This window comes from Trachemys scripta, chromosome 4, assembly GCF_013100865.1.
Source record: "Trachemys scripta elegans isolate TJP31775 chromosome 4, CAS_Tse_1.0, whole genome shotgun sequence".
Lineage (NCBI taxonomy): Eukaryota > Metazoa > Chordata > Testudines > Emydidae > Trachemys > Trachemys scripta.
The window spans coordinates 56,344,097-56,366,477 of record NC_048301.1 but is presented as its reverse complement, the minus strand read 5'-3'; the positions used below and the strand labels follow the sequence as shown (position 1 = coordinate 56,366,477).

Sequence of the window (22,381 nt, the reverse complement as noted above, 5' to 3'; positions counted from 1 at the left end):
CTAGTATTACTACGGAATGAAGAACTGCCACATCGATACAGACACTTGCAAAATTAGTGAGAAGATAAACAAGAGCAGTTACAATAAAATGTAAATGCTGCTTAAAATGCTGTGGGCTTTTTACCTCCAAGGGATCCCCTCTAAATCTGATTAAAGTCAAGTAACTGGCATGCAGTTCAGATAGCTTAGCAGTGGGAACACATATGATTGGCCATATCTGGCACACAGATGTTTCGGTTTGCATTTGATAACTAGCCAGCAAACAGGCAGACGCCACATTGTAGAAGGGAATCTTCCACAGATGTTTCTCAGAGAGAGTGAAGTTCACCTTCTGTAGATAAATGGCCATTCTCATTCCTTCTCAGAATATATGCTAGACGGTGGGCAACCCAAATACAGAACAATAATTTTGGCAAGAGCTAATGTATATGTAGACTAGTTAGCCCCAAAATAATCTTTCAGTGATGTAAAGGAACACCAAGTTTGCATTGCTAGTGCTGTCGTATTTTAAACTAATTGGGGGGGGAAAGCCTACCTGTTATGTTCTAGAGAACTCAGAATTTGTGCCTTAACAGATTTTGCTGCTGAATCTGGTACTGATGATGACGGTACTGATGATGACAGTCCTGCTGCTACTTAGATCATTAATAATGGTACTCACAAAATTTCCATCTCTTGAGCATCATGAACACACAGCATGGAAAATCTATCATTTGCACTGGGTAATGCAGAATCTAAACTTACATTTACGTAAGTTATGCCCACGTGGTGTGGCATTCTGTCCCCCTCCAGTTGTGGCTAGGCCACATAGAGATTGATGAGCCTGCTACAGCCCTAGCTAAGAGACCTGGGTCTTCTAGTTCAGGCAGTAGAGGCTCATGCATTAAGATCCAGAGCTCCCAGGTCAATCCCCACCACAAACAGCCCATCCAGGGGTGTCAGCATTACATTTAAAAAAATCAAATATTCTAGTAGTAAAAGGTGATCATCAAGTGGCTCAGAGGCTTGGTATAAAACTTTCTGAGGCCCCCTTTTTCTGGTCCTTTCATAGCCTTTTGAAAGGGAGAGAGGAATATTTATTACTAAACCTGATCATAGATTTGGGTTCAGTTCAAGGGATGTGTCAACATACAGCTTAGTTCTTATTTCTCTGAATCCGCTGCACAGTTGTGAAAATAATCTTCTGCCCAGATAAGTACACTTCTGTATTTGTTTTTTTCCAGTGACAGCTCAACTAAAGCAATAGAGCAGAGGTAGGAAACCTGTTGCTTAGGGATACCTGTGTGGTTCAGTTGTTAAATATTACAACTTGCTTCATAACCAGTTCTGTTGCTAATTGTGTATATGTATGAGAGGCACCCTTGCCCCTCAGTGTCTTATAACCCCACTTGCCCACTCAAGGAACTCCCAACACAAGTAGTCAGCAATAGCAGTGTAATATAAAGCAAATAGTAATATTTCTCTGCTGTGATTTAGTTATTCCTCTCCCCACCAGTCTTTAATGAACTTCTGAGATCCTTGCTTATAACTAATTGGCACAAATAGACAGAATGCCTAAAGTGGTCTGAACATAAGTCTTAATACTTGTTTGTTTATTGTACAGGCAATGTAAGACTTAAGGTGTCCTTATTTATTCTCTCCCTCGCTCCTTTCTTTTCCCCTTGCCTTTTTTTCAAACATCTCTCACTTTTTCTTTTGGAAATTAAGTTTTAAATTTTTTAAATGAATGGGATGGATGGGTCACAATTAATAAAGTGGCACTGCACAAGCTAGTAATGCCCACTGCTCTTGAAAACATACTCATATTTACTAACTAGCTAAATTAGACATGCATACAGACAGGGGAGAAATTTCATTATCAATGGCTAGAATTGGATGGAATCGAGTATTTTCTCTACAAAATCTAGGTCATTTCTCCCTGGTCCCTTCTCTTACCAGTAGACCATATTTTCTCAGATTGGCAGCTAACATGGACTTTGCTGTTCCTCAGGAGTAAGATTTGTTCTTTTGAGAGCTGGGAATTCATACATATAGAATGGGGACCTAGGATAGTGTCCTGGAGATGAAAAATAGCTCTGGAGTGTAGAGCATGCACACCCAGAGAGACTGGATGGAAAATATTTAGACTGTGACTCACCAGAGCTGGGATTGTACCTTCTTTTCTGTTTGGAAAATGCCCAGGAGATACAAAAGAAAAATACATGATAATATACCTGAAGCTATATGTTAGTTCAGCTTTCTTTAGTTTAGTTGAGATGGTATAAGAAAATGTTACAATGAATTGTGAGGAAATATGTGCCCAGCTATAACTTCTTGGTGAGACATATACTTCTGTTTCATAAAAGAAATGTCAGTGTTTTTAAAGAAATAAAAATAGATGATGTTGCAGTTGATCCATTGTATGATGTTGACTTGAAGGGAAATCTATTGACATTGGACCTAGAAATTACTATATAAGGAAAATGCCCTTTTTATAAGTGAAAATTTACTTGCTGAAAATCAAACTAACAATAAACACAGTCTTATACTAGTTAAGAGTTGCTTACAAAGCAACAAAAATATCCTATCTATTGTATCATTGGTTGAGCGGCTGTATATTCTGTAAAATGGCCAGCAAAGAAGGCAGACGATTAGCATAGTCAAAAGTAGATCTTTACCTTTCCTCCTCTGCAGCATGTGATGTATGCCTGGCTTCAACCCACTTGGACATCAAGAATACCATTCTTTCCACCAGGCCACAATGTGTCTCATATTGTAAGGAAACATAGCGCCAAGAAAAAACACCACCAGAAACATTGCAATTTACAGTGCTGAAATTATACTGGATTAAATAACTGGAAGTATTTGAGCGATAGAGTAAAATTAGCTCATTGATAGTGTAATCTCTCTAATGATCACATATGTAATATTATATTTTTGTATGTCCTACCTAATCACATCTGTAGGTTCCTTAGATTTATGCTATGTCTTCCTTCTGTGATGAAGAGCCATGGGAAAAGGAATATGTACTGTCCAGGATGCCGGAAGATTATGGCATGAAAGCATTATGTTAAAGCTGTTTCAAATTATAAAGCATGTAGGAAAACAAAATCTATTAATAGGATTCACTGGTGATGATGTGTTTGGGGGGATGGGGAAGAAAGGTTGATGGTGTTTGTTATTCCCCTCAACTATTTGTGTATGGGTTCTCTATATACTCACTCTTCTTCCAAATGGTGGTGAGGAAATGGCCAAGATTAGCCAAAGTAAATAATCCAAAACATTGTACCCTCGCCTGTAGACATAGCCTATAGACATTGTGCATTACTTTTGGAGCAAGCCCCATGAAATCTGAGATCAGTCAGAGTTCCTGAGGTCCTTCCTAAATCTTAGCAAACAGCACCACTGCTAAATATCGAAGCAAGTTTGCTTGGGAGCTGAAAGACTGTATTGTGTATGTATATGTAATATTAAATACTTCCATACCAGCTTTCATTTGTGGACCAGAAAACACTTTACAAACACTAATATAGTAAACTTCATAACACCTCTGCACAGTAGCTAATTATTACTCCATTTTACAGATGGGAAAACTGAGACACAAAAGGATAAAGCAATTTGCCCAATACCATAGAACCCAGAATTCCAGCTTTCATTCTCTATCATGTTTGGTGTTATTTTTTTTTCTTCTTGTGCTTTGAAAATACTGTGAGTTCTTCATTCCTTCACTGTGTCCAGCATGAATGTGTTTGCATTACTATCTGTGTAAAATAGAGATAGCTACATACACAGCTCAGAAGTTGAGAAACAATTTCCCTTAAAAGTTATTTCCTTTGTTCTGGATAATTTACAACATATGTTTTTGTGAATCTGCCTAGGGCACCAAGCCTGATGTGGTTAGGTTAACATTAGTGCCAGAGTCTTTTGCTCATGACTTCATGCAGCAGTTGAGCTTTCCTAAAGTTCTAAACCCACATTATGTCTGTGGTGCTTCTTTGCATTATAGCTCCTTTTAACATTTTTACATGACAGAAAGTCAGATGTTGGAGGAAGCCTTTAGAGGAATTTAGGATATCAGCTCAATTTGTCTGAGATAAACAGGAGGAATTTGGATGTGTTAAGCAGTTTTGCCAAGAAGAGATTTGTCCATAACAATCATAACAACTTTTTGGTTGACTAGATCTGTGACATCTTCATTTAAATTTTCCAAAGATGGACTTCATTTTCCCCCTGGAACCAAACCTTAGTTACTAGTAATGCATTGTGTAAAATAGTTAAGCCCACTGTGGTCCAAACAAATGTAATTTTGGAAGAGTTGTTTTTTAAAATAACATATTTTTGTTTGATTATTAAAATGCTGATTTTAAAATGACTTTTTCACGTTTCTATTAAACATGGTTTAGTTGTTGCATTAACTGCTTTGCTGCTGATGCTGAATGTGTGTAAATTCTGGCAGCCTTTTTGAACCAAATACCATTTAAAATGAATGGAATAGTACCAGTTACGTCCCACCTTAAGATTGTTGGAAATACATAACATGCCTTTCAGCAATGGTGGTAACAGGAAAGAAATATCTCTTTAGTACTAAATCTTTAAGATCTATAGTTGTCTGAGTTTCTATATACAGCAAATGGCGTGCTTTAAACGTTCAGGTTTTCCTCTGTGTACATTTTTGCAGTAACAAAGTATAGAGATTAAAAGAATAGATCAAATCCCTAAAATGTGCTGTGGAGAATGTTTTTTACAGCTAGATTGATAAAAAAAGTAACTCTGTTAAAACCTTGGGTAAAAGTTTATATTTCTTGCAGCGGCCTCTGCATGTGAAATGTAGTTGGCAAGTATTTTTATGTGTGCCTGTTAGTTTGAATGCGCGATGCTGATCTGTTTTTTGTCCTCCCTGACGGTTATTATATCCTAATGGGTGCAACACTGCACTAATGATCCTTGTGTATATAAATTCTTCTTGTTGTGTGCAGACACCATAGGGCCACATAAAAATGTTTGCCTCAATTTCCCTGCAAAAAAGGAGCTCAGAAACCAGACTTGGCCAAGTAACAGATTTTTAAAGGTAGAGGAACCCAATAAAATTACCAGCTTTTCACAGCATGAGTCTACTTCCTTTTGACATATTGTGAGGTGTAGGTGAAATATTCTAACTGAACTGACAGTGTAAGGAGGACAGCTAACTAGAAAGCAAGATAAAAGTAAAAACCACCAATGATGATTGATATTGCAGTAGCTATTAATTGTTTTGGAACCTCTTTTGTAGATTTCTGACACTTCTCCTTTATAACTTACTCCTGTGCAAGTCTTGGTGTAATGAGATTTAATGTAGTAAAGTACCACAGTCAAATGTACTGTATCAGGGAGTTATTTTTAATACTGTAGTTTCTTGAGACACGTGAGTCACAAAATGTTTTTTAAGAGGATTAAGGAGCTTTAGCTTTAATCTAGCTCTGAAAAAAAAAAGTAAAAATAATCACAGAATGCTTCTTCCATATAGTTCAATGAATGTTGTTAAAATGGCACCAATTCAAATGAGGTTATGCAGCATATTATGAATTTAGTGCACACACTTTAAGTATAGTATATAACAGATTCAGATACCGTGCAACTGTGAACTTGGGGATCACTGCCATCACTCCAGAATTTGAGAGGCGGGGGGGTAAGAAACCAAGCAAATTGTTATGATTGTACATTTTCCCATTTTTGTATAGTACTTCCAACATGAAGGATGCTAACTTTGTTGACAGTGGGTGAAGAAAATACATAGGGATAGATCATTAAAGTTATTTAGGCACCTAGAGATGCATATAGGTGACTAGAGGCATTTTCAAAAGCACATGGTTGCCCAACTGCCACTTTTGAAAATCTCACAAGACATCTACATGATTCTTTAGGTGCCTGAATACATTTAAAAATCTGGCCCATAGGCCCCAATTTAGTTGCTAGCATGTGAGCTCAGCTGTCTGCCTGTGCCTCAGCAATAACTGTAGGATTGGAGCCCTACTAAGTCAGAAAGCAGTATCTCTGTGCTGTTTAATACAAGTAATCAGTTGTTCAAAGGATAAAATAACTCATGTTTGTCTTCCTTTGTATTTAAGCTTATTATCGATTATTATTGATTCAGTTTAAAGTCAGTTTAGATATTAGAATATATTTGAATATTTTAATTTCCCCCCTTAAACTTTTAAGGCTCAACGATTGGTTTAATCCTGTCAATTTATTTTAATGTAACTGGTTATTGTACTGTTCTTTATTTAACAATAGTTATATCTGGGTATTTAGCATAAAAATGAAAAATGTCCATAATGTTGGAGCCTTTTCTGTCCAATAAATCATCCTCCATTTGGAGATATAAGCACTAACATAATAACAATCCTGATTTTTGTGTTATCATTCTTGTACTTTTTGTAATTGAAAATATCAGTTATAATTATATTTCTGTACATTTAAGATCTTTGTTATTAGTTATTTCTTTTATTATCCATAGAGCTAGTAAAAATTATCATACATTCATCAACTGAAAACTGATGATTGCTTCATTGCAAGTCCATTTACCAGTTTGAACTAAACAACTATACATACTGTAGAAGCTGATGGAAAGACATACTGGTGAAATCTAAAATAAAAATAATAAAAATCTTCCCTTTTTAAATGCATTTTTCAATAGCCCAAGATAGGATGGGAGAGAAATGAAACTGAGAGGGGAAAATTTAAGCTAAAAAATCAGAAAAATGTCTTGATAATGAGATGTATTAGGCTGTGGAAATGGACTTTCAAGAGAAGTCCCAGTCCCTTGGGACCTTTTGAAATAGGACTGGATACTACATTAGAGAATGTCTTATGTAAAACAAGCTTCAGTTGGCAGATAGATGATCTAATAGATTCCATCTCTAACTATGTTTATTTGAATATAAAATAATTAGCTTAGCTGTTTAGCTCTTTTGTATTTGTCTAAACTTTTTAGTTCTAAAAATGTGACAAATATAGAAGCAAATCTTCCTTTTTTTCATTTGTAATATCTTTCTCCCTGCCACTTTCCTGCCCCTCTCGCCAAGGTGTAATGTCAACAACAGATGGAATCATAATTGACAGACAAAATTTTAAAGCATTCTAAATGTCACTGATCGTTTTAATAAAATTAATTAGCCTGCCACAGAGAAAATTTACTAGCCTGCTGGTTAATTTCACAATGTAAAATCGTGGGGTAGGACGGAGTGCAGGAGAAACCTTATTACTTTTGAATAATTATTTAAAGATGTGTGCCTTGTCTAATTCAAACATCATCAATGGCGAATGCAGCAACAGCTTTTTATATCTTTTAAAATTGCAAGTGGTCATATCTCAACATATAAGTGAGGAAATCAAATACAGCTGAAATTTTAAGGTATCGATCGGGTACCAACTAATGATAATTCACTGGTCACATAGAAAATTACTGAAACCTTAGTTTTGATGGTGATGTTATTAATATTCCTATTACTATTTAATGTAAGTAGATAATTTAGATTCCAGATACAAAGCGGCTTGAAATTATATGCCTAAATGAATGTAATGTTCCGAATCTTGATAAAAACACATTTTGTTTTCAGAAGAAATGAAAGATCTTTAGTCATTTGTGTGACATTACATAAAATATCTTATTGGCAGTGAATATTCACTTCACAGTGCACCTGATACCTGCAGTCTGATTTAGTTTTGAAAAACATGACTAATGTAGTGCCTAAATTAAATTGCAGTGAGACATGCAGATGATAGAATTAAATAATGCCATGTAATTCAGATCTGCAGTAGGAACCAGCTTAGCCTTTTTCATTTTATTTTTTTTTTTAAATTCCAGTGGGCAAAGGAAGTGAACAGTAATCTGCTAAATAGAGAAGTTCATATATTGCTATTAGAGCTGGTTAGAACTTTCCCCACAGAACGGGTTTCCAATAAAAAATACTGATTTAACGAAATCAAAACATTCTGCAGGAACATGTCAGTTCTGACAACGTTTAAGAGAAACCTGCCTGGCTTCCTGCCAGCTCACCTGCTGCACAGCTCCTCAAGCTTCCCAGCCTGTCAGCAGCCCACCTAGCAGGCTGCTGGGGATCCAGCAATTCCAGGCTCCATGGCTCCGTGCCAGCCTAGGCTACCAGGGCTTCCAGCCTCTTGACTCCTTGACATCCTAGCTGTTAAGAAGCCAGGGAATTCAGGTTCCCCAGCTGGCCAGCTCTTTGGAGTGCCAGGGAGCCAACTGGCCACTTCCTTGGCTCCTTGCTGTCTAGCTCCCCAAGCAACCCAGGATGCTGGGTGGCCAGCTGGTCAGTTCCTTGGGTTCTTAGGGTCCCGAGCAGCCTGTCCCAAATTGGGAAAAAGTCAAAAAATTAATTTTTCAAGTGAGCTAAATTTTTAAAAAGTCCATTTCTGGAGAACAGTGATGAATTTTTTCAGCTTGCTCCCGGAGCCGGCTCCCATCCCAGGCTAGCGTCCCAGGCTGCCCGACTCCATGGGCGGACAGTTCCCCGACTGCCTAGGTGCCCCAACTCTATGGCCAACCTAGAGAGCCACCCGCACTGGGAGTCAGGCAGCCCCAGGAGCAAGCTGAAAAAATTCATTACAGTTTTCTGAAACTTAATGTTGTGAAAATTCAACTCCTGTGACATATTTAGAATTTATGATTTTCTCCCAATTTAGGACAAAAGAATTTCAAAAACTTCAAAAAAAGTTTGCGTGAGTTCAATTCTGTTTTCTGTCCAGTTGTGATCTATAAGATATGCTACCTAGAAAACAGAGGTTAACCCAATATGTTTTTTTTAGTATGTAATTTGTTATTTTGTCCTTTTCAGCTACACTAAATGTGGATGACTCCATAGTAGACCTGGAAACACTGGAAGCACTGTATGAGAATGTAAGTATGAGGAAAACATCATGTGAAACAGCACAATGTTCATAGTTTCAGATTTTTACCAAGTGCAAACACACTCAAAGAATAAATACTGTTTTATTTTGTGACCATATTACACAAAAGAGAGTATATAAAAATGAATGTATGTATTAGTGGATATCTTCAAAATGTAGTTAAGCCAACACAATGCATGTATTTTGCCAGATCAAGTCTCCTGTGGGGAATATACTGTATATACTCGTTCATAAGCCAAACAACTTTTTTAGTAAAAAAGGGAAGCACTAGAGACAGGGGTCGGCTTATGAACGGGTATAGAGAGGGAGAGGTGGGACACAGCCCCTCCCCCCAACAGAGGGAGCAAGGAGAGGCGGCAGAGCCAGCAGGGAAGAGGCGGGGCCAGAGTCTCTCCAGATCTTCACCCCCCCAAACGTTAAGACTACTTTTAAGGCATACTATGTGATTTGCTTTGTCTTGCCTTCCCCAGCCAACTATTCTACAACACAATACAGTGTGCAATAGCTTGTGTTTTTTCTTTCTATTTGGTAACCAGGAAGCTCTAGAGGGAGTTGAGTTATGAGGCAGAGTAACTGGCAGAGGAAGGGGAAGCAAAGCATCTACAGGACTCTGCAAGGAGATATCTTTGACCTTGAAGTGTTTAAGCTCTGGGAAGGAATATTCCCAAACTCACTGTGGGGAAGGGATTTTCTCCACTCCCTCTCTCTACTCTATAAAATGGGAAGGGAAATTTGGAAACATATGTTTAGGAGCTGATTGTGAAAACTGGAGCATGGGACAATTTGAAGGCCTTCTGTAATGTAAGATTTAGATCTTGGTGCACAGAGGTATTAATCTGCTATGCAATAGAATAAATTTGATTTTGTATTGTGACCTTCATAAAACAGTATCACAAAATGCTTCATGGAATTAAATAATACAGGTGCAAAATTCAACTACAAAATGAAAATAGAGAAATAGTTCTGTGAATGTGATGATGGGTTTATAGCAACTTTCTGTATTTATATCCTGCTGGCTCTGTCATGAGAGCACTTGTCCCTAAGGTGAGGGAAACAGCACTATAGGTGCAAACCCTGGCTAGGCTGTAGTTAGAGGGGAAAATACTCAGAAAAGTTCTTCAGTTGGATCCAGCCAAGATAAATATAATGACAAAACAGAGAAAATAAGTCTTGAATCATATAGGTGAGTAACATTAAAAGATATCAAGTGTTCTTCATAATTCAACTCCATCTCCTGATCTGTATACTAAGTATCATTCCTGGGGGACGTTGGAAAAATAGACTGTATAATGGTGACCATTTAAGAATGTTCTCATTTTAGCAGGGCCACAAAGTTCAGCTGCAGACCTCAATCTCCCCTGAGTTTGGGACTGTTCGAGTCTAGAGTAGCAGTTTGGGCCTACCTCTCATTTTTTTAATAATAATTTTTCATGTTCTTGTATAGTGTCTTACAAGGGACACATAGGCAACTCAGAATTGTGTTATAAAGAAAATGAAATACAAATTATACTCTGTTGAATTGTACTCTATTGAATGTAAGCAGAAAGAAAAAATGTTTATCAACATCCCTTAGAGAGAGAAGGGGAATGCCCTATAGAAATAGTACAGAGTACCCTGTTCATCTTTAATATTACCCCACTTCTGCATGACAAAAACTTGTGTACATGTGGGAATGTGGAAAAGCAGTGACTTTTGGTAAGGAAGCCTGAACAAATTTAATTATATTGAATCAAGTCCTTACCAAATTTGGGGGAGAAAAAAAAAAGCATTACTGGTAGAATAGGGGAGATTTACGCTAAAATGGATTACCAGAAACATGTTTTTAAAAAGCCAACTTAAGTAAAGCAGATGAAGGATTTGTTGAATAAGGCGTGTTCTCAACTTTATCAAGAAACTTTATCAGACAAAAGAACCTGCATAATTGTTAAGTTATTACTGATATCAGGATGAGAATATATTTTACCAGTCACATTTTTATATCTTTGACCTTGAGCAAAAGACAATGGTATGAGTTTAGCATATAGATCCACTTTCACTCACACTAGTATATATAGAATACATGAAGTGAGGCTCTGTGCATTTTTAGGAGCATGTGTGATTTGGGGAAAGTAAGTAAAAAGAGAATGGGCGGAATTTTTAGAGATCAGCAAATAATAAGATGGGTTGATTGTATTTAAAAGGAAAGCTTCTCATTGCTAGTTTCTAATTACAATCACACAGAGAGCGCAAAAGGATGAACTGGAGAAAATAAAGCAGTATTATGAGACTTCAAAGGAAGAGGAACTGAAGCTCTTGGACAAACCAGAACAGTAAGATTTTTTTAAAATATTTTTCCATTATGCAGAATGGCCGTTGGCTAGGAGGTTGAGGGAGTGTAGGGACAGAATTCTGGCTGGTTAACACTTTTTAAAAATCCATATTTCAAGAGATGGTATGAAAACTGATTACATTGTCCCTTTTTTTGATGTAGTGCATATAATGTTGCATTGACTGGGACCACTACAACAGATGAAATATACTGATTTTGCTACATGACCTTGAGCCAGTCACAATTTCTGTGCCTGCATGCTCTCATTTTTAAAATGCTTATCTTCCTCTCCTAGGCATCGAGCCTGAATTAATATTTGTAAAGCAGTGATGTGCTTGGATGGAAAGGTGCCATAGAAGTTGCTGTTATAATAAAACCTAAAAGCAAAACTCAAATCGTGCGAATTCCCAAATGGAATTATAATCCTATAATTCAGAATGAACCTATCTTTTATTAAAACAATGTATTTGATCCCAAATTTATGTCTAGCACTAGTTTCTGCTCCCTCCCTGCTGCTCCTTCCTCCTTACTGCTCTCCTCCCCGTCCACTGGCCTCCATCACACTCTCCTTACCACCTGTGTTCCCACACTGAGGCCCCTCAACTGCCTTGCTCTTTTCTACTCTTCACTATGCTGCTGCTCAGTCATCTTTGGTATAAGAGAGAGTGGGAGGAAACGTGTGGATGATGAAGGAGGAGTGTAGGCAGCAGAGATGGCATCTGAGCATGAGAGCTGGGACAACAGAAGGGATATTTTTTTATGCAGTTTCTTTAAGGCTGGAGGTTGGTGTTGGAGGGCAAAAAGATTTTTCTCCTTTCCCACCCTCAGAGCAAGCCAAGCAGCTGTTGCTGACATCTACATATTGGGGAATTGGTTAATGTCTGAGGATATGAATATCTCCCAAATATTAAAACCTCAGAATATGAATCTCCTTCAAAATTATATACAATCTTGTTCATCCATCCCTTGTCTTTGGGTTTTCATTGAACACACTCAGGTGAGCCCTGGTCTACAGCATGATACATTGTGACTATTTGATATTTCCCAGAGTTTAAATCTTTGGCAACCTATTTGCTATATCTCTGAGTGAAACAAATATAAGCACATTTTATGTCCTGGAAAATATGAATCACACTTAGTGTTCTGGAATTATAAGAGGCCATGTCAAATTTTGTACATCCTGGTGGGGAGAGGTTGGTCCACATTAGTCACCCTGTCAGTTTCATGCTATCATTGTTCTGTAGTTAAAAATAAGGCATTTTAAAGAAACCAATTATTGTTGGTAATTCCAAATAAAACGATAGTCTCCTTTTTCACCATCTAGTCTTTACCAAAACAGTTCTTATAATCCTTACCTAATTATCCCATCATTTCCCCTGTTATTGAGAGATGTTGATTAAGGAGACTTTTCTTTTTTAAATATTGCTTTAAAATGAAATAATCAACCAGTGGTCAAGCATCAGGGCCTGCAGCTGAGCCTTGGACCAGTTATTTGACCTCAGCTGAACACATCGATAGACCAAACCTACCAGGCCTGCTCTGAAGCCAAGGAACAGCAGCCCTGGCTGCGGCTCAGTGCTTTGCTTGCAACTGCTCCTGTTCATGCCTTGTTCGCAGCCTTGCTCCTGCTCTGCTCCCATCTGTTCCAGAACTGCTCTCCTGCTTGTTTCTTGACTCTGGCTCTGAGTCCAGCTCTGACCCCTAGGCTTGATCACCCACTGCTGCAACCACTAGGCCTGACCACCCACATCCCAGTCCGTGACAGTTTGAGCAGCATCCTCCTGAAAGAAGGGACAGCTTCTGCTAGAAGAATGGATGCTGCTAAGCCCAATGTCTCCCTGTCAGAGATAGTGAGTATCTTGCAGAACCTGCAGACTCAGGTTGCTGCCCTGCAGGCCTGGAGTGTGGCCCGCAGTTCCAACTCCAGCCACTCGAGAACCAAAAATTTCCCTGCTGGATGAGTTAGCTGGCGACTGCAGTAAGTTCCTCAAGTTTCTGAATTCTGCTGGCCCTATTTCTGTTGTGCCCTCAGTCATTCCCCCCATCCACTCCTGAGTAGAACTTATCATCAGGCTGCTGACTAGGGAGGCGTTGGCCTGGGCCTCTCCATTGCTGGAGAATACTAGTCCTCTCCTGAGCCAGTTGAGAATTTTTGTTCAAGCCATTGTGATGATTTTCAATGACCTCAGTCACATGTGTATAAAAGAGGCTGCTCTCCAGGCATTGCTGCAGGGGCATTGTCCAGTTGCTAATTATGCCTTGGAGTTTCGACACCTGGTAGCAGCCACCAAATGGAATGAGGTCATGCAGCACTAGCACTGAGCAGGAAGTTCACCTTAAATGATGAGGTCAAAGGCAAGCTGGTGCAGATGGAGCCTCTGACAGGTCCAGATGCCCTAACTGAACCGTGCATAAAAAATATATATAATATATAATAAAAAAAATAAACTAACAGCTGCCTGATGGAACGCCACCAAGTAAGAAGGTTAGCTTCCTGACCCTACCAGTTACTCTGACTCCAGCCAACCAACCTTCTGCTCCTTCCTCACAGCCTATGTCTATACAGGTTGACCACACCAGTCCCTGCTTCTGTAACACAAAGAAAAACAGGCCTCAGGCCTATGCCTATACTGTGGGGAACTGGGACACTTAGCATTGATTTGCCCTGCAGATGCCCAGTCTGCATCCCAGTCAGGAAGCACCGAGTTCCAGTAGGGGGTTGGCATTCTCCCCCTTGCTCTGATACCCTGCACCAAAATTTATCTGCTGGTACTCTGTCTCCTCAGGTAATTTAATGGACTTGAATTTGCTTGAGAGCATAATGTCATCACCAAGTGCAAAATTTCCCTGACTTAGTGTCCATTGCTGGACCACTCCTCTCTTCAGGCTCTCACTCACCTATCTGCCCCTTAGACCCCTTCAGGGTCATCAAGAAATCCTTCAGTTCGGGTTGATCCATATGCCACATTCTCCTGTTCTCCTCTGTATTCCCTGGTTCATTGCCCAGATCCATGTATCTGCTTGCAGACTGACATGGTGCATTTTAGTTCACTATACTGCTGGGATCTTGCCTCCCAAAATCCAACCACAGACATAAATGTTCTGCTTCTCTGCCCATCTCCCAGGAGATTTCAAAACAAGTGGGTTAGTCCAAAAGGATCCTTTGCAACAATTATGGTCTCCCCAACAGTCCTGGTACCTGTGATACCTGTCAAATATAAAGACTTCACTAACATATTTGACAAAAAGAAAGCTGACATCTTGCTACCTCACTGTATATATGACTGCCCTGTTGACCTCCAACCTGGAGCAGCAATCCCTTTTGGGTGTATCTATTCCCTCTCAGAAAATGAGTTATCGGCTTTTTGAAGCTATCTCCAAGAAAACCTGCAAAGCGGGTTCATCCATCTCTCCAAGTCCTCAACCAGGGCTTTTCTTTTCTTTGTGAGTAAGAAGGATGGCTTCCTGTGGCCTTGTGTGGATTAACAGCCATTAAACAATGTTGCAATCCAGAACCAGTACCCCTTACCAATGAACTCTTTGAGAGACTCTGCTCCACCAAGGTCTTCACCAAGTTGGACCTTTGTGGAGCTTGTAACCCAGCTCGGATTAGAGATAGAGATGAATGGAAGACAGCCTTCGCTCTCGGTATGGACACTTCAGTACTTGGTTATGCTCTTCAGCTTGTACAACACTCTGGTGACTTTACAGTGCTTCATTCATGATCTCTTAAGGGACATGCTGGATCCATTTGTGGTTATCTACCTCAATGATATCCTCATTTTTACTGAGCATCTGATCAACATGTATGCTGAATCTTAGAAAGATTCTGCTGAAACCACTTATAGGTGATGCTCAAGAAGTGTGAATTTGACCAGGACATGACTGAATTCCTGGGGCATATTGTTTTCCTCAAGGGACTAACTATGGACCCATGCAAGGTGGCATCCATGTCATGGTTGATTTCCTAAGTAAGATGGTGCACTTTGTTCCGTGCCATGCCTTCAGAAACAACGTGTCTCTTCCTAGAGAATGTCTTCCATTACCATGGATCACCAACTGGCCTCATGTCGGATTAGAGCTCCTGTTCATCTCCCCTTTTTGGTGGGTATTTCTAAGATTTCTTGGCATAAGTCCCTTTTCTGCTTATCACCTGCAAATCAATGGGTGACCAGAACATATCAGCCAGATTCTAGAATGGTATCTTCACTGTTTTTTGAATTATTAATTTTCTTTGTGGAATTTGCCTACAATAATGCAACCCACGCAAAGTCCATTCTTGTTTTCATCCAGACATACCCACGAGTTCCCAGGTACATACCACCATGGACTTGGCTACACACTTGCTCGAAGTGCACCGAGAACTCAAGAAAAATTTAAGATCTGATAAAGAAGCTTATAGCACCATGCTAGCCAGGGCCACCAAACTGCCCCAACCCTGTTGTAGGGACAGAGTTTGGTTATCGACCTAGAATCTTAAAGCCCGTCAGCCAAACTGGATTACCAGTACCTGGGCCATTTTGTTGGAACAGATCAATCCAATAACATGCAGTCTGCAGCTACCCGAGTCCCTAAAGATCCATCCTGTATTTCATATCTTCCTTCTACAGCCTTAAACTGAGAATCCCTTCCTGAACCGCTCCAACCCACTTCCACCATCCATAACCATTTGAGGGCAGGAGGAAATATTTGATCTGATGAATTCTTTCCTCCTAGTGAGTTGGGGGGAAACTCTAGTACCTGGTGGACTGGGAATGCTACAGTCCAGAGGACCAGTCCAGGGAAATTGTGGAGAACATCTGTGCTGAGCATGGGACCAGTTAGTTAACCTAAGCTGAAAGCCTTCATTGACTGGACACCCTGATTGGCTGAGAGGTGTCACCAGGCCTTCTCTTTAGCCCAGCAGCTGTACCAGGCCAGAACCTGCTCCCTAAAATTCAAAGGTATCTTGATAAATTGGAGAAGTGGGCTACAGACACAAAATGAAAGACAAAATGATAGACAAATGTAAGTGCTACATTTAGAGGAGAAAAACCAAATTCATAAATACAGAATGAGGGATAACTAGCTTGGCTGCAGCACTGCTGAGAAGGATCTCGGACTTGAGGTTGATCACAACCGCAACATGAGACAGCAATGGGATGCTGTTGAAAAAAAAAAGGTAAATGCAGTTTTTGGTTGCATTAATAGCCTTGTTCCCAGCTGTACTTGGTTCCTGACTCCGGCTCTGGTCTTCGGTGCTGTTTCTGGCCTCCGATTGCCGCTCCAACTAGTCCTGACCACCCTCTGCTTTGACCACTAGGCCTGACTGCCCACACCATTGTCCATAACACCAGTGATGCTCTTACATCAGTTTTATAAGCCATTCAAAATACTCCACTTTCTGGAAACTCAATAAATCAATTGTGCTGTTATGACTATCCACTCAGTCTCAATAAATGCGGACCAGGGGCTTTTGTTGGAACTACATTAAGCATATTCATCCCACAAAAGATTAAGCACACAAGAGTTCCAACCTTGTATTTGCAGATTAAATTAGTTACTGCGGGACATAAACCTGACTGCATTTTCATTGGTAAGGCTCAAAGCACAGTTAAAAAATGAAATGCCATATTTGTAAAATGGTTACAAATGGTAGGTAACATTATGGATTAAAGTACTGTAAGTGTTGGGCTGAATTCAGTGCAGTCTAAAAGAGGCTTTTGCTAATTTTAAATGTTTTGAAATTCCAGAGAAACAGAAAGCTTTCCTGATATCAATAATGGTCTCCTGCACATGTGATTTTCATTTGTTTTGCTGGCATGTTATATTTGCTATTGCTGACGTACACTGTAAATATATCTTAGCAGTATTGCAGTGTGCCCCTAAATTATGTTTCTTGATAATAAAATTGTTAAAATGCTAATATTCATTAGAGTTGAAAAGATTTATATGTGTAATTGACCACAACATGGGGCCTTGTCTGAGGGACACAGATGCTCTAGCTTCTTTCCAAGTATTGCATTTTGGCTGAAATGTAATCTTCCTGTAGTTCTAGCTAGTACTAAATCATTGCTAGACAGGGAAATGGGAGCAAAATGCAATTTGGGGCTTTATTGCTGACCATGTTATTGACCACAGTAAGTAGAGAACGATCATTTGTTTGAAGGTAAAATATTTGCTTCCCCCCAAATTATGACACTGAGTCCTCGTTCTCCCCTCTCTTACACGGATGTCTCCATTGACATCAGTGGTGGTCCTTTTGACTTTTACTGGCATGAGAAGAGACAAAATGATAGACAATTTTGTTTCAAATTATTCACTAAACTTGATGTTTTTAGAATGTGAATAAATATAAACTGGTACATTATTTCTTGGTAAAAATGATTATTTCATTGTCTTTTAATTCAATGGATGCTATGATTTATATATAGTTACAGTATGATGGGCTTTGGCCCTGATTCAGAATTACACTAAGCCCCTTTCTACAGCACTCTGTCAGGGTAAAGGAGCCATCACGTGGGTATACATTTTATATAAGCTTTCTTTAAGGTATCTTTTCACTGCCAGGGTAGAGTACATGATATTAAAACCCTCTGTGCTTACTGTAGGTCATCAGTAGAATGTTGTACTAAGGGCCATCAAAAAGTTACATTAGGTCAATGGGGCACTCCATCATATCTTGAAGTTAGCCAGACGCTTACCTTTCTTAACCCCAAGCTACAATTAATGAGTGAACCCAGCATTCTGTCCTCTTCAAAACTTTATCCAGTACCCTTTTGCATTAATTTACACTTCTTTCTTTGGTTTTTGACTTTGATAGATAATCCAACCTGCATTTTATACAAAAGTAGTCTGCCTGAATTGTTGTGATGTCATCATTAAAAAAACTCTATTTACCAAATGATACTGTAAAGTTATCATATTCATTTCATATTCAACATCATGGGAAAACTGTGATATCCAAGATAACCCTAAGTGGAAACTGTTGGTAAAGATGAGCCTTAATTACAATATAGGGTGGATCATTCCACAGATTCAGACTATAGATTTTTGTTTTAAGTAACCGGGTATTGTCACTAATCCATTCCTTTATTTCAAAATAACAAAATGTTCTGTGAGATGCTCCATTGTCTCCTATTTTTCCTGAGTTATGTCAGGCTAATCATATTTTATAATTTGCACCTTTAAACCCTGAATCACTTGGTTCATTTGCTGGATCTTTTAAATCTCCGCAATGGCTATCCTATGGTGAGGTGACCAGAACAGAGCACAGTATCAAGGAATTTCAAATGAAGAGTAGTCAGGAAAATGAAACCAGTCATGCACCTCATTCCTGCCATGTGGTGTTAAAGTCCTGCCCATGTTAATTTAGGCATCTCCTTTGCCCTTAGCTTGTCCTTTGTGGCCCCTTAGCAGAGGTGTACCAACATTTTGGGAAACATTTGGCTAAATGATCTAAAGAGTATTTTTCTATTTTTAATTGTTGTTATTCTGTTATACTCTTTATTTAGCAATACACCAAACAATCAAACTGATAAACCGATGTACAGAGCTGTTTTCATCCAGTAGAGGGCAGTGTTTCTCTCACACACAAGCCTGTCCATAGAGTACAGAAATCTCCAGTTTGCAGGTCCTTCTGTTTGTCACCAACAAGCTTTGATAATACGTCTCATCTATTCTCTAATGTTGTGCAAAAGATCATGAAATATTATTTTGTTCTATCATATTTCATTTACAATTCAAATAAAGAAAGATTGCTTTATGTATGTGCTTTCTTTGACACTATTACTCTGACATGTTATATTATAACAAAAGATGTGAAATGTAAAGATTTGGTATTACAGTGTAGTTCTTATTTTCGCAGATTTTTGTATGAGTTATCCCAGATCCCCAATTTTGCAGAACGTGCCCAATGTATAATCTTCCAATCTGTTTTCTCTGAGGGGATAACCTCAGTGCATCGTAAAGTGGATGTTATTACTCGTGCTTCTAAGGTAGGTTCTGCCAGTCTAATGAAAGCCAATCACAAATTAAGTTTATTTAAAATACTATGTATTTCTTTGCTTCCTAAAGCTAATTCAGGTATAATATAAATACTTCAGCTGTTTCATTAACTTTGCAGGCATTAAAAAACACTATATGGTTCTTACATAGCAACGTTTCCTTCCAGCAGAAGAGCAGATTTTAATTAACTTTCATAGTGCCAGTCATTTCATGTAAAATGTTAGATATTTTCAGTAAAGAAATTGCAAATGTTGCAAAACCGAGCAGAGTCTTACAGTGACACAGAGATCAGCATCAAAGCCAACTTTAATAAATGAATTAAACTAGATCAGTAAAACTCTAGAAATAAATAAATAAATACCTTTTAGAAGAAAAAGAATGGGTTCCTAGATGTTACAGTAATTGAAATAGTTGATTATGATGATTAGAAGAAAACCTAAACAGTGAATGGCAACCACGGGCATTCATGCAAAAGGCTAGCGTAGTAAATTGTCTGGCCTACCATAAGAAGAGCCTCTTCTGAACTACCTGCCACCCCACTCCACCTGTGGATGGAAGAGCAAGGTGAAATCGACAGGATCTGTTTTTGGATTTTTTGCTCTGCTCACATGTTGGCGAAGTGGATTTGGAGGTGCTTTAGAGGGAAGAGAGTATAACGTGTGGGGAAAGTGAAGAGTCTGGAGATGGGGATAAAGTGAGAATTCAAGAGGAAAATGAGCCCAAAAAACCCCAATTCAAATGAGGAAACAAGTCAAAAAAGAGGAAATGAACAGTGTAGAAGAGACTAGTGTAAATATGGTTGTACCTGTGACATCACTGAAATGTTGTGAACTGAAAACAAAGCTCCCGCCACACTCAAATGTCTCAAAAAATGTTTTGTATTTATTTGCAGCACTCATATCAGAAATGTTGCCAAACTGTATTCTGCCATGGATTTAAAACAAAAACACTTAGGTACTCCAAAAAAACAAGTTATCTTTCTTAAAACCTTAGGGAAGTTAAAAACAAACAAGATTTCACACAGTATTTCCAACTAGTAATAAAAACAATGATATTGTGTGTTTATATGGTGCTTCCTGTCGAGTGTGCATTACAAACAATGAAGTAAGACCCGTAGAATTTCTGAGGTAGGGAAATAGTGTTACTCCCACTTTACTTATGGGGAACTGAGGCAGAAAGCATCTGATTCACATTTATACTAAGGACACCACTCTGTCAAGGTTAAGGGGCTTATTACTTTTCACTCACTTTAAGGTCCTTTTACAGTACCAGGGTGGTAACAAGTGGCCTTGTGTAAATAAGAATCAGGGCCATGGAGTTTGAATGGCTTCTCCAAAGTTACAGAGCAATTCTAAAGCAGACTTGGGAATAGCATCCAGGTTTCCTGACTCCCACTCACTTTCTCTCCTACCTTTTTCCCTTTCTTCTGATTTTTCCCCAAGCAAGTGAAGTGTGGTCCACTGAATGCAAAATCAGGGCAGGTGTCTCTGCCTTATCCCTTACAGTGTACCCATTTTGTAATCAACTTCTCTCACCATTTATCTCACCACTGAATTTATTCTTCTGCTTTCTGGACTCAAGTTTCAGTTTTTAATGCCTAGGAGGGATAGTTTTCAGAGTAGCAGCCGTGTTAGTCTGTATTCGCAAAAAGAACAGGAGTACTTGTGGCACCTTAGAGACTAACAAATTTATTTGAGCATAAGCTTTCATGGGCTACAGCCCACTTCATCGGATGCATACAATGGAACATATAGTAAGGAGAGATATATACACATACAGAGAACATGAAAAGGTGGGAGTTGTCCTACCAATTCTAAGAGACTAATTAATTAAGAGAAAAAACTTTTGTAGTGATAATCAAGATAGCCCATTACAGACAATTTGACAAGAGGTGTGAGAATACTTAACATGGGGAAAGAGATTCAATGTGTGTAATGGCTCAGCTATTCCCAGTTTTTATTCAAGCCTAACTTGATGGTGTCTAATTTGCATATTAATTCAAGTTCAGCAGTTTCTCGTTGGAGTCTGTTTTTGAAGTGTGTGTTTACCTGGAGGCCATTCATTATCCATACTACCTTTAGGCCCTTTCTTCTTCTTCTTTTTTTTTTTAAGCAATTTAAAATGGTTACCGCCAGACTGTGGCTTGCCCTGCCTACCTCCCATATGGTGCACTGGGTATAGACCCACTGTAACCCACACACCTTCTGGGTGTGGTGTTCTGTCCCATCTGGTGGCACGGAGACGACTTAAAGAAAGAGATAAAATGAGTCTGCTCTACAACCTTAGCTAACAGGAAGTTGGCTTTTAGCTCATGCTGTAGACTCATGCACTAAGCTCCTGATGACCGGGGTCTGTCGGCGTTACACCAGCACAGCTTATTCTCTCCCTAAAGCAGCAGGGAAACTGGGGTGGAGATTGATTGTGACTCCCTGAGTCTGCTCCAGGTGCGGAATAATAATCCAGTGCCCCTTAGTCTGGGCAGATGGCAAACTAACAATAAATCCCTTCCTTATTAACATATTTGAAATGGCTACTCTGTTGTGCAGTATTTTCCTCTCATAATTTTTTTGAGTAAGAACATCTGCATCATTTTGTGTCACCTTCATAGTACAAGATACTATACATTGTACTTCATATGGATTAATACAAAATTAAAGATAACATCTCAGAAGGAGAAGACACAATCTATTCAATTTCTTCCCTTTAGAGTTTGTTTTTAGGTTCCTGTCTTTGTGCTTTAAAAATAAAATCTCTTTTAAAAAAATATATGCCTGTATTACTACAGTCTAGGGAGTGATTGGTCTGCCATGTAAATACTGTTTAGCATTTTGATAAATAATAATTTATATAATACACCAGGTTATAGACTGTTATATATTTCATTTTCCATGTCCATTTCATGCACAAAACACATCATGGATGTGGATCGGACAGAGACTTCTCTTAGAGGAGAGTCTATTGATAGAGATTCTCTAGGTTATAGTCAGGAACAGAGAATGGAAGAGAATAATGTAAGGGCCAGATCAGATGGGAAGCATTCAGATAAAGAATCTGGCACATCAGAAAAGGGCAGACAGATAAACAGTGACAAGTTTTTAAAGTGCTTATACACAAATGCTAGAAGTCTAAATAATAAGATGGGTGAACTAGAGTGCCTCGTGATAAAGGAGGATATTGATATAATAGGCATCACAGAAACCT

At 38.9% G+C, this 22,381-nt stretch overlaps 1 protein-coding gene across 4 annotated transcripts in view; it reads left to right on the top strand.

The window, feature by feature from the left end:
* Positions 1-22,381, top strand: part of FMN1 (formin 1) — a 369,260-nt gene that overhangs the window by 231,836 nt on the left and 115,043 nt on the right. For all 4 annotated transcript variants that reach the window (XM_034769715.1, XM_034769716.1, XM_034769719.1 and 1 more), the window contains 3 exons: positions 8,814-8,875; positions 11,107-11,195; positions 19,041-19,170. In XM_034769715.1, coding sequence (XP_034625606.1) covers positions 8,814-8,875; positions 11,107-11,195; positions 19,041-19,170 — 281 coding nt within the window. The remainder of the gene's footprint in view (positions 1-8,813; positions 8,876-11,106; positions 11,196-19,040; positions 19,171-22,381) is intronic.